The sequence below is a fragment of the Heterodontus francisci genome, chromosome 2, assembly GCF_036365525.1.
Source record: "Heterodontus francisci isolate sHetFra1 chromosome 2, sHetFra1.hap1, whole genome shotgun sequence".
NCBI classification, from domain to species: domain Eukaryota; kingdom Metazoa; phylum Chordata; class Chondrichthyes; order Heterodontiformes; family Heterodontidae; genus Heterodontus; species Heterodontus francisci.
This window is the reverse complement of record NC_090372.1, coordinates 69,848,441-69,861,042: the sequence shown is the minus strand read 5'-3', so window position 1 is coordinate 69,861,042 and position 12,602 is coordinate 69,848,441. Positions and strand designations below refer to the sequence as shown.

Below are 12,602 nucleotides of genomic sequence, written 5' to 3'. Positions count from 1 at the left end.
TCCTCTTTGGGAGGGCCAGCCAATGCATCCATTTTCACACTGATCCACCAGTCAACCTGAGAGAGCCATCAGTTTCAGGACCATCGCTGGATTTCCCCAGGTGCAGTGTCATCAACTGCACGCACATGGCTATTAAGGCTTCCACAGGCCAGCCAGCGGTCTTCATTACCAGGAAGGGCTACCACTTGCTCAATGTACAACTGGTCTGCGACCACCGCAAAAGGATCCTGCAGGTGTTTGCACAGTATCTTGGAAGCTTCCACAACACCTACATACTAAGGCAGTCGCAGGTACCTGACCTTTCCACTCCCCCCACGTGTCTTCAGGGGTAGATTCTGGGACACAAGGGCTGCCCACTGAATAGATGGATACTTACTCCAGTGAGGAACCCAAGCACAGATGCAGAGGAGAGGTGCAACATATGCAACAGGCAATCTGATTGATCATCAAGCAGGCCATTAGTCTACAGAAGATGCAGTTTAGGTGCCTAGTTAGACCGGGTGGTGCCCTTCAATGTACCCAGCAAGCATCTCGAGTGTTGTAGTGGTCTGCTGTGCACTACATAACCTGGTGCTACAGATGGGGGAGTGGTTGAAAAGTGAGGATATAGTGACTGCAATGCCTCCTCAGATGATGAGGATGTGGAGGAAGCTGCTTACCAGGCGATGCATCATGAAGGACTTCAGGGACCACAGGAGAAGCGTGATGACATACATGCAAGGGAGGCTCAGGAGGCACTCCTGCAGACAATTTTCAGTTGACCCTTGCTACCTGATCCTTAAATTGCAATAAAGTTTCACCTTTCTGCTGCACTGTTTCCGTTTCCTGCATTTAACAACCCATCGCCCTGCACCCAGTGACACCTCACTCTTTGGCATGGATAAAGCATGATCACACGTGGTATGGTCACTCCCAGCCAGCCCTTGGGGTGAGCCAGGGTCCTCGGGATGTCCCAGTGGGCCGCAAGTAATGGAAGGAGATGTCGTACAATGCAGTACACCTTTATTGCGCGTAGAAACAGACGAAAGGAGTAAATCTTTAACAATGTTTTCACTCATGTACCCCAAGTGCAGTTGGGTGCTCTTCTCAAATTTCTCAAGCGTGCTCCTACGTGGTGCTCCCCCTGCGCTGTCAACTGAAGTGGAGGGAGGCTGCTGACCTTGCTGCGCCATGGCTTGGGATGACCGTGGTGACCGTCCTCTGGCTGCCTGAGGCCTGGTGTTACTGGCAGAGGGGGTAAGGAGCCGCTGTCCATACCAGGAGCAGCCTGAGAGGAGCCTCCAGTTGCAGAAGGCAGCCTCTACTCCTCGCATAGAGGCATACTTTTACCTCCCTGCTGACCTGAGTAGTCAGGGGACCTGGCAGCGAATCCAGGCGCCACGTCCCCCTCGTGTCCAGCTATTGTTGCACAAGGTTCATGGACTCGGCAGTGGTGTGCGGGTCTTCGCACATCTCCGGCATTCACTGAGCGGTCTGCTGGACCTGGCTCTCATTTACGGCCACCAATCTCTCGATGGAGGAAGCCGGGCATGCAGACAAGTAGGACATGGCAGCACTCATGCTTGGATGGACTTCTCCATTATCTGAGCCGTGGTGTGCCATACCCCCTTGAAATTGCTTCAGATCTTCACACACCTCACATTGTATCTCCAGCATCTGCTGACTTACTGATGACTCCAGAGACATGTCATCAGCCTGAGGCTGAGTAGCACCTTGGCATTCCACATTCCTCTGAGTGTCAGTGGCCTTGGCTGTCATAGCCTTTGTCAGCTGCTTGGGCACATCTATGCTGTGCTCACCAGGTTGTGTCCCTGAATCTAAACGTGAACGGATACCCACTGACGCGAAGGTATCTGCGCTGGTGGAGAGTGCGGGGGAATGATGTGATGGTGCACCCTCTGAGGCCCCCTCCTCCTCCTCAGAGGTTGGCAGCTGTTCCCCGGTCACGGCATCACTCTGCTCATGAAGCTGACCTGCGTAAGAGAGAAGGTAGGTTAAAGGGTTTTGCATTTCCCATCGCGTCCTTCCAACCACTACTAGTGTGGAGATCCATATGTCCAGTGGAGGACACAGGAACACTATGCTCGTGCTCGCCAAAGGCTCCCTTGTGCCCACCCTTGAGGCTACTAACTCTTGTGACCGCATTCCTGTCTCACCATCTGTGATGGAGCGGCCACCATGCTGCCCTGCCAATTCCGATGCCTCGTCCTCCATTGGTGTCAGGATTGTTAAGAAGATGACTCCGCTGCCAGTTTTGGGCCCTTTCCTTTGTGTTATGGCTCTCATTTTCTGCACAATGTTAGTCAACTGACAAAGACAAGCACAATGCTTAAGCTGGTGGCAGCCGAATATCCATGATGGGGGCACACGAATGCCTCCTGCATGCGGCCATTCTGGAGCAACCTTCCTACAGTCAACACTGACAGAAAAGCACCCATTGACTGAGATGCAGCCATGCCTCTGACAGGATATGCTACTGCCTGACCCTCTTGCCGCTGACTGGGTGGGCATTCCCTCTCCACCAACCTCACCCTCACACATTGCCACCCGTAAGCCCCTAAGGGAAATGAATAGGTCATTCACCCGCTTGCGGCATTGCAGCCAGGTTCTAGGGATGACCCCACGGCTGCTGACCTCCTCTGCGATCTCTGTCCAGGCTTGCTTGTCAGACGGGCCGGTCTCCTCCTACCGTCCCTGGCAACGATGACCTCCCCCTTTCCTGAGTAGCCTGGAGGAGAGTCTGTAGGGAGGCATCACTGAACCGTGCGGCCACCTAAGATCTTTCTTCTGCCATGCCTTCAGATGTCTTCTTCCTCAGGCCTTCAGCTGGGTAGTATTGAAGGCAGCAGGGTTGTTCAATGAAGCAGTGATATTCAATTCAGTAGGACTGATCAAAGAAGCAGCAATATTCAACAAGTAATGGCAGCCCTTTAAGTATAGTGCCAGCACTCCAGTGGTGTCACCTGACACCAGATTTACTGCCTCACTGCCCTCCTCCACTCCCTGACTGGTCAACCCCCCACTGCCTGCCAGCAGTTAATTGTTCGGCCGCTTCCTCCCAGTCACTCACCTTGCAAGCACCAGCAGCACCCGCTTCCAGTCCTGATGTTGGGACCTCGGACCTACCCTCAAAAATCCAGCCCCATGTATCAGATAAGGATAGTAACAATCGATGATTAGGATATTCAGTATTTGCTGCAGCTCAAATGCTCCAATACTTATTTTCTTAGTGTTCAGCATAGTCCAACCATTACGTACATATATTGCAAAGGAAAACCCTTGTGTCCAAAGTAGTCCGACCTTGAAATCCACCTAAATATACCTGCCTTTCTGCTTTAGTTAAATTTCTTGTTGCTTCTCTATTCTATTTTTGTTGACATGAAAAATTAAGAATGCATTTAGATTTGGAGCTGATTAGTTGTGAATTATGTAAGCAAAGTGGGATGATCGCTGTAATACTAGGCTATAAGACACATATATTGTTCATATTTGTGCTTTATGGCTGATGTGTTGAATATTTTTTCAACATGGATTTCACAGGAGAAAAAAAAAGCATGCCAATAATTGTATTTGTAGAAGTGATATTGTAAATGGAGCCTATAATTTATTGATATATAAAACATATGATTTGGAGGAAAATGTAGCTGGTCTGATTTGTAAGTTTGCGGACGACACAAAGGTTGGTGGAGTTGCGGACAATGATGAGGATTGTCAGAGGATACAGCAGGATATAGATCAGTTGGAGACTTGGGCGGAGAAATGGCAGATGGAGTTTAATCCGGACAAATATGAGGTAATGCATTTTGGAAGGTCTAATACAGGTGGGAAGTGTACAGTAAATGGCAGAACCCTTTGGAGTATTGACAGGCAGAGAGATCTGGGCGTACAGGTCCACAGGTCACTGAAAGTGGCAACGCAGGTGGATAAGGTAGTCAAAAAGGCATACGGCATACTTGCCTTCATCGGTCAGGGCATAGAGTATAAAAATAGACAAGTTATGCTGCAGCTGTACAGAACTTTAGTTAGGCCACACTTAGAATATTGCGTACAATTCTGGTCGCCACACTACCAGAAGGACGTGGAGGCTATGGAGAGGGTACAGAAGAGGTTTACCAGGATGTTGCCTGGTCTGGACGGCATTAGCTATGAGGAGAGGTTGGATAAACTCGGATTGTTTTAATGGAACGACGGAGGTGGAGGGGCGACATGATAGAGGTTTACAAAGTTATAAGCGGCATGGACAGAGTGGATAGTCAGAAGCTTTTTCCCAGGGTGGAAGAGTCAGTTACTAGGGGACATAGGTTTAAGGTGAGAGGGGCAAAGTTTAGAGTGGATGTGCGAGGCACGTTCTTTACACAGAGGGTGGTGAGTGCCTGGAACTTGTTGCCGGGGGAGGTGGTGGAAGCAGGTGCCATAGAGACGTTTAAGAGGCATCTTGACAAATACATGAATAGGATGGGAATGGAGGGATACGGACCCCGGAAGTGCAGAAGGTTTTAGTTTAGGCAGGCATCAAGATCGGCGCAGGCTTGGAGGGCTGAATGGCCTATCCTGTGCTGTACTGTTCTTTGTATATAGATGGACACACTTATTGTGATTTAATGATCACAGGCTATATTGTGTTTATCGGCACACATGCTACATTTTCATTACTTTTTATTAAAAATGTTTTCATATTCAGTATGAAAATCTGAATTTAAATATTTTTGTTCTTACACAGTCCCAGCTAAGGACATTTATAGAAAACACCATTGAAAAAATACAGAATACAGAGCGAGCTCTGACGTTACTGAAGAAGTTTGAAAGGTAATGTGGTGTGTTTCAGTACCTTTATGTGGATAGACCTGATTTATGCCATTTCAAAGATAAGAAGGTCCGAAATTTACTTCATTGTTGGGCCAGATGTGGATGCCCCTCATGGCCGGTAACTCGCCTTTCAGCTGCTTTAAAATTATTTGGACGAGCTGTTGTGCCTCCACAGCCAGCTTTTCCATTTTATGAAAGTGAATATTGTGCCTCTGGAGCCTGAAAGTAAGTCCCACCAGGGGTGGGAGGTTGTAGCAGTAACAGTTGGTGGCGGGCGGTGGATGGATTTTTAAAAATTCATTCATGGGATGTGAGCATCACTGGCAAGGCGGCAATTACTGTCCATCCCTAGTTGCCCTTGAGAAGGTGGTGGTGAATCGCCTTCTTGAACCGCTGCAGTCCATGTGATATAGGTACACTGATGGCGCAGTTAGGAAAGGAGTTCTGCGTTTTCCAATGACAGTGAAAAAGCGGTGATATAGTTCCAAATCACGTTGGTGTGTGACTTGGAGGGGAACTTGCATGTGCTGATGTTACCATGTGTCTACTGTCTCTGTTCTTCTGGGTGGTAGAGGTGGTGGGTTTGGAAGCTGCTGTCGAAGGAGCCTTGCCGAGTTGCTACAGTGCATCTTGTAGATGGTATACACTGCTGCCACTGTGCGCCTATGGTGGAGAGAGTGAATGTTTAAAGTGGTAAATGGAGTACCAATCAAGTGGGCTGCTTGGTCCTGGATGGTGACGAGCTTCTTGTGTTGTTGGAGCTGCACTCATCCAGGCAATTGGAAAGTATTCCATCACACCCCTGACTTATACCTTGTAGATGGTAGACAGGCTTTGGGCGTCAGGGAGATGAGTTCCTCACTGCAGAATCCCCAGCCTCTGACCTGCTGTTGTAGCCAGAGTGTTTATATGGCTGTTAAGTTTGTGGCCGGTGGTAACCCCTAGGATGTTGTTGGTGGGGAATTCAGCATGGTAATGTTGTTGAACTTAAAGGGGAGATGGTTCGATTCTTGTTGGAGATGGACATTCCCTGGCAGTTGTGTGGAGCGAATGTTACTTGCCACTTATCATCCCAAGCCTGAATGCTGTCTTGCTGTATACGGGCATGAACGGCGTCAGTATCTGAGGAGTTGCGAATGGAGCTGAACAATGTGCAAACATCAACAAACATCCCCATTTCTGACTTTATCTTGAGAGGAAGGGCATTGATGAAGCAGCTGAAGATGGCTGGGCCTAGGACAGTATCCTGAGGAACTCCTGCAGCAATGTCTTGGAGCTGAGATGATTGGCCTCCAACAACCACAATCATCTTCTTTTCTGCTGGCTATGACTCCAATCAATGAAGAGTTTTCCCCTTGATTCCCATTGGCTTCAGTTTTGTTAGGGCTCCTTGATGCCACACTTGGTTCTGCCTAGATGTTAAGGGCAGTCACTCTCACCTCACTTTGGAATTCAGCTCGTGTCGATGTTTGGACAAAGGTTGTAATGATGTCTGGAGTGGAGTGCCCCTGGCGGAATCCAAATTGAGCATTCTTGAGCCGGTTATTAGGAAAATAGGAGCAAGAGTAGGCCATCCAGCCTGTCGAGCCTGCTCCGCCATTCAATTAGATTATGGCTGATCATTTACTTCAATGCCACTTTCCTGCGCTATCTCCATATCCCTGTTGTCATTAGTATCCAGATATCTATCGACGTCAGTCTTGAACATGCTCAATGATTGAGCTTCCACAGCCCTCTGGGGTAGAGAATTCCAAAGATTCACCACCCTTTGAGTGAAGAAATTCTTTCTCATCTCAGTCTTAAACGGCCCACCCCTTGTTCTGAGATTATGTCCTTGGTTCTAGACTCACCAGCCGGGGGAAACATCCTATCTACATCCACCCTGTCACACCCTGTAAAAGTTTTTTAAGTTTGCATGAGATCACCTCTCATTCTTTGAAACTCTAGAGAATATAGACCCAGCTTCCTCAATCTCTCCTCATAAGACAATCCCGCTATCCCACGGATTAGTCTGGTGAACCTCCATTGCACTCCCTCTTTGGCAAGTATATCCTTCCTTAGATGAGAAGACCAAAACTGTACACAATACTCCAGGTGCGGTCTCATCAAGGCTCGATACAGTTGCAGCAAGACTTCTTTACTCCTGTACTCAAAACCTGTTGCGATGTAGGCCAACATACCATTTGCCTTCCTAATTGCTTGCTGCACCTGCATGCTAGCTTTTCATGACTCATGGAAAAAGGACACCCAAGGCCCCTTTGGACATCAACACTTCCCACACTCTCACCATTTAAGAAATGCTCTGTCTTTCTGTTTTTTCTGCCAAAGTGGATAACTTTACACTTATTCAAATTATATTCCATCTGCCATGTTCTTGCCCATTCACTTAGCCTGTCCAAGTCCATTTGAAGCCTCCTTGCATCCTCCTCACAACTTACATTCCCACCTAGTTTTGTGTATTCAGCAAACTTGGAAATATTACATTTGGTCCCCAAATCCAAATCATTTGTCTAGATTGTGAACAGCTGTGGCCCCAGCACTGATCCTTGTGGTACTGCACCAGTAACAGCCTGCCATCCTGAGAATGACCTGTTTATTCCTACTCTCTGTTTTCGGTCTATTAACCAATTCTCAATCCAGTCCAGTATATTACCCCCAATCCCATGTGCTCTAATTTTGCACACTAACTCCTGTGTGGGAGGTTAGTAAGCCTTCTGAAAATCCAAATACACCACATCCACTGGTTCTCCTTTATCCTCAATAAACTCCAACAGTTTTGTCAAACATGATTTCCCTTTCATAAATCCATGTTGACTCTGCCCAATCATATCATTATTTTCTAAGTGTCTAGTTATCACATCCTTTACAATAGATTCTAACATTTTCCCTACTACTGATGTCAAACTAACAGGTCTGTAGTTCCCCGTTTTCTCGCTCCCTCCTTTCTTAAATAGTGGGGTTACATTTGCTACTTTCCAGTCTGAAGGAACCTTTCCAGAATGTATAGAATTTTGAAAAATAACCACCAATACATCCACTGTTACTCTAGCCACCTCCTTCAACACTCTGGGATGTTGCTCATCTCGTCCAGGGGATTTATCAACCTTCAATCCAGTTAGTTTTTTGAGTACTACCTCTTTATTAATACTAATTTCTTTCAGTTCCTCATTTTCATAAGTCCCTTGGTGCCCTAGTATTTCTGGGAGATTTTCTGTATCTTCCTCCGAGAAGACAGACACAAAGTAATTGTTTAATTTCTCCGCCATTTCCCTATTCTCCATTATACATTTTCTTGTCTCCACCTGTAATGCACCCACATTTGTCCTTGCTAATCTTTTCCTTTTCACGCACCTAAAGAAGCTTTTGCAGTCCGCCTTCATGTTCCTTTTCCCCTTTCTTTATCAGTTTCTTGGTCATCCTTTGTTGGATTTTATATTCCTCCCAATCCTTGGGCTTACCACTTTTTGTGGCAGCCTTATAAGCCACTTCCTTAAATCTAATGCGATCTTGAACTTCTTTTGTTAGCCACGGTTGATTCATCATTCCTGTTGGGTTTTTGACTCTTAGAGGAATGAATATTTGTTGTAGACCATGTAATACTTCTTTAAATACTGGCCATTGCCTGTCTACTATCAAATCTTTTAATGTATTTTACCAATCCACCATAGCCCACTTGCCCCTTCGTAGTTTCCTTTGTTCAGATTTAAGACCCCAAATTCAGAATGAACTATATAACTTTCAAACTTTGTGTAAAATTTTGTCATATTATGGTCACTATTTCCCAAAGGCTCCTTTACAGCAAGGTTATTAATTGCCCTTTCTCATGACCTAAAACTACATCTAAAATAGCCTGATCCCTAGTTGGTTCTTCAAACATACTGCTCCAGAAACCCATCTCATACAGACTCCAGGAATTCATCCTCCACAGCATTGGTGCTGATTAGGTTTGCACAGTCTATATGTAAATTGAAGTTGCCCATTATTACTATATTACCGATGTTCCATGCACCTCTGATTTCCTGATTTATACTGTGCCCAACATTACCACTACTGTTTGGTAGCCTGTAAACAACTCCCACCAAAGTGTGCTGCCCCTTGCTATTTCTTACCTTCATCCAAATTAATTTTATGGTGGAATTTTATACTCCCCATTGCGTCGGGTTTGGAGGCGGGAAGAGCATAAAGTCGGGTGGGATGGTGGCTGTGGGGTCCCCGCCACCGCCGAAATTTAATCCAATTGAGGCGCTTAGCTGGGTAATAAACCACTAACTAAAGGCCTCTTCCCGCCGCAACTGCAATTACCCATGCAGCAGGTGGCCCTGTCACTGCATGGGAAGCACAGCACAAAAAAAAACGTTTGGGCTGCTTCCCGGCTGCAAAGGGACACTTAAAAGACACTTAGTGCCTGAATGAGGGACCTGGCATTGGGAAGGGGGAGGGGGGCCCGCTGAGGGCCAGCCCCCTGCCTGTGCTACCAACCCACCCCCCTCCCCCACGAAACCCTTCGTGTCCTGACCTACCTTGAGCCTGTTTTCAGCACCACTCCTCGGTGTCTGGTGGCTGCAGCTACAACAGCAGCCACTGCCTCTGCAATGGCACTGCAGCTGCCCCGGCCTCTGATTGGCTGGCAGCTCTGCAAGGCCGGGATTTCTGGCAGTGGGGTCCAAAATCGTACGGAAGGTCTGCCGCTGCAAGTTAAGTGCCTGATTGGCACTAAATTCGGCGGGACTTCCATACAGGAGCTGACGTGGGGATCTCAGCATCGGTTTCCCCTGACATTGAGATCCCTGCCACTAGCACAAACTTCCACGCATGATCTTGACCCTTCAATCTAAAATTCTCTCTCACTAATGCAATGATCTCGTCCCTGATTAAGAGTGTTACCTCACATCTTTTTCCTTTTTGCCTATCCTTCCTAAATGACCAATATTCTTGAATATTCAATCCCTAGTCTTGGTCACCCTGGAACCACGTCTCTGTAAAAGGCAATTAAATCATACCCATTTACCTCTATGTGTGGCTTCAAATTATCTACCTTGTTGCGAATGCTGCATGCATTCAGATAGAGTACCTTAACTTTATTTTTTTAACATTATTCTGCATTCTGATCCTATTTGATGCTTGCCTTCACTTTGTCTGTCTTCTAATTTCGCTTACTACTTTTCTACTTCCTGCTACCAGTTTTTCTTCCCTCCAATCTTCCTGCCACACTCAAATTGTCAATTCTCTTATTGTTACCTTACTCTCTTGCCTTCTCTCTTTCTAAATTATCACATCTTCCCTCACTTGATCCCTCACCTTCACTATTTAGTTTAAAGCCCTCGCTACCACCCTAGTTATACCACTCGCCAGAACACTGGTCCCAGCATGGTTCAGGTGAAGACCATCCCAGTGGTACAGCTCCCACTTTCCCCAGTCCTGGTGCCAGTGCCCCATGAATTGAAACCCATTTCTCCCACACCAATCTTTGAGCCACACATTTAACTCTGTAATCTTATTTACCTTACTCCAATTTGCTCATAACTCAGGTAATAACCCAAAGACATTTGAGGTTCTTCTTTTTAATTTAGCTCCTAGCTGCTCGTACTCTCTATGCTGAACCTCTTTCCTAGTCCTATCTATGCCATTGGTACCCACATGAACCACGCCAACTGGATCTTCCCTCTCCCACTGCAAGTTCCTCTCCAGCCCTATGCAGATGTCCCGATCCCTGACACGGGCAGGCAACACAGCCTTCTGGACTCTTGCTCTTGGCTGCAGGGAGCTGTGTCTATCCCCCTCACTATACTATCCCTTACTACCACTATCTTCCTATTTATTCCTCCCATTTGAATGGCTTCCTGTACCACGGTGCCAGGGTCAGTTTGCTCATCCATCCTGCAGCCCTTTCTCTCATCCATACAAGCTGAAAGAACCTCAAACATGTTGGACAATTGCAAGGGCTGAGGCTCCTCTATTTCTCTCTTCTGGATCTCCTGAACTGCCTCACTCATGGTCACACCATCCTGTCCCTGACCACTGACCAAATTGGAAGACGCTATCCTGTGGGGTGTGACTGCCTTCTGGTAGCTTACCCCTCCCTGATGCATCACAGTGTCTAGCTCGGCCTCCAGATCATCCACTCTGAGCTGAAACTCCTCAGGCCAGCATTTATTGCCCATCCCTAATTGCCCATGAGAAGGTGGTGATGAGCTGCCTTCTTAAACCTCTGCAGTCCATGTGGGGTATTAGTAAGGGAGTTCCAGGATTTTGACCCAGTGACAGTGAAGGAACGGCGATATAGTTCCAAGTCAGGATAGTGTGTGGCTTGGAGGGGAACTTGCAGGTGGTGGTGTTCCCATGCATCTGCTGCCCTTGTCTTTCTAGGTGGTAGAGGTCGCAAGTTTGGATGGTGCTGCCTGAGCAAGCTTGGTGCGTTGCTGCTGTGCATCTTGTAGATGCTCACTGCTGCCACTGTACATCGGTGGTGGAGGGAGTGAATGTTTTTGGACGAGGTGCCAATCAAACGGGCTGCTTTGTCCTGGATGATGTCGAGCTTCTTGAGTGTTGTTGGAGCTGCATCCATCCAGGCAAGTGGAGAGTATTCCATCACACTCCTGACTTGTGCTTTGTAGATGGTGGACAGGTTTTGGGGAGTCAGGAGGCAAGTTACTTGCCAGAGGATTCCTAGCCTCTGACCTGCTCTTGTAGCCATGGTCTTTATATGGCTACTCCAGTTCAGTTTCTGATCAATGGTAACCCCCAGGATGTTGATAGTTGGAGATACAGCAATCGTAATGCCGTTGAATGTCAAGGTGAGATGGTTAGATTCTCTCTTGTTGGAGATGGACATTTCCTGGCACTTGAGTGGCACGAATGTTATTTGCATATTACATGAGTCTCAGAAGATTCTTATTATTATTCCAATTAATGTGACACTAACCCCAATTAAAATTCCTTAGTTTAGATAAGAGAAAAAAAGAGAAAATGTTCACCAGCCAATCACTTACCTTCTTTGCTGGAACATCACACGTCAATTCCTCTTTCCCCCTCGACACCAAATTCCTACATGAACCACGTTCCCACATGAAACAAATTCCCACTTTCACACTCTGACTACATCTCACTCAGGTGACATCTCCACTCTCTGTGCCCCATACTCTGTGTAGCTTGAAAACCTGTCTCTTTTATAGAGCTTCTGATGAGTCACTAGCTAGCTGCTACTGTAATTAACACCTATTGAACCAACTACTTTCGGCTGATTGACAGGTAACTGCCATTGCCAGGTAGCTGTCTGTTTAGCAAGGTAATTTAACTAACTTGAAGTTTGAAAGTTCTACGTCAAAGCCTGCCTCTTAATCTAAATTGAACTTGAGAAAAACTTACCAGAACTTACATGAACCAAATTGCCACCTTTGCACTCTGACTACGTCTGACTTAGGCAAAGTGTCCACTCCATGCGCCCTTTACTCTGTGCGGCTTGAAAACTTGACAGTTTTTATAGAGCCTCTGATTGCTGTGTAAGTGTCACTTGATAGCACAGTCGATGACCCGTTCCATCACTTTGTTGATGATTGAGATTAGACTGATCGGGCAGTAATTGGCTGGATTGGATTTGTCCTGCTTTTAATGGACACGACATACCTGGGCAATTTTCCACATTGTTGGATAGATGCCAGTGCTGTAGCTGGGGCATGGCTAGATCTGGAGCACAAATCTTCAGTACTACAGTTGGGATGTTGTCAGGGCCCATATCCTTTGCTGTATCCAGTGCCTTCAGCTGCTTCTTGGTATCACGTGAAGTGAATCGACTTGGT

The 12,602-nt window shown here is 46.8% G+C and overlaps 1 protein-coding gene across 4 annotated transcripts in view; it reads left to right on the top strand.

Moving 5' to 3' along the window:
* dnah5 (dynein, axonemal, heavy chain 5) overlaps positions 1-12,602 on the top strand; it is a 610,401-nt gene that overhangs the window by 209,052 nt on the left and 388,747 nt on the right. For all 4 annotated transcript variants that reach the window (XM_068058833.1, XM_068058843.1, XM_068058824.1 and 1 more), the window contains one exon: positions 4,721-4,806. In XM_068058833.1, coding sequence (XP_067914934.1) covers positions 4,721-4,806 — 86 coding nt within the window. The remainder of the gene's footprint in view (positions 1-4,720; positions 4,807-12,602) is intronic.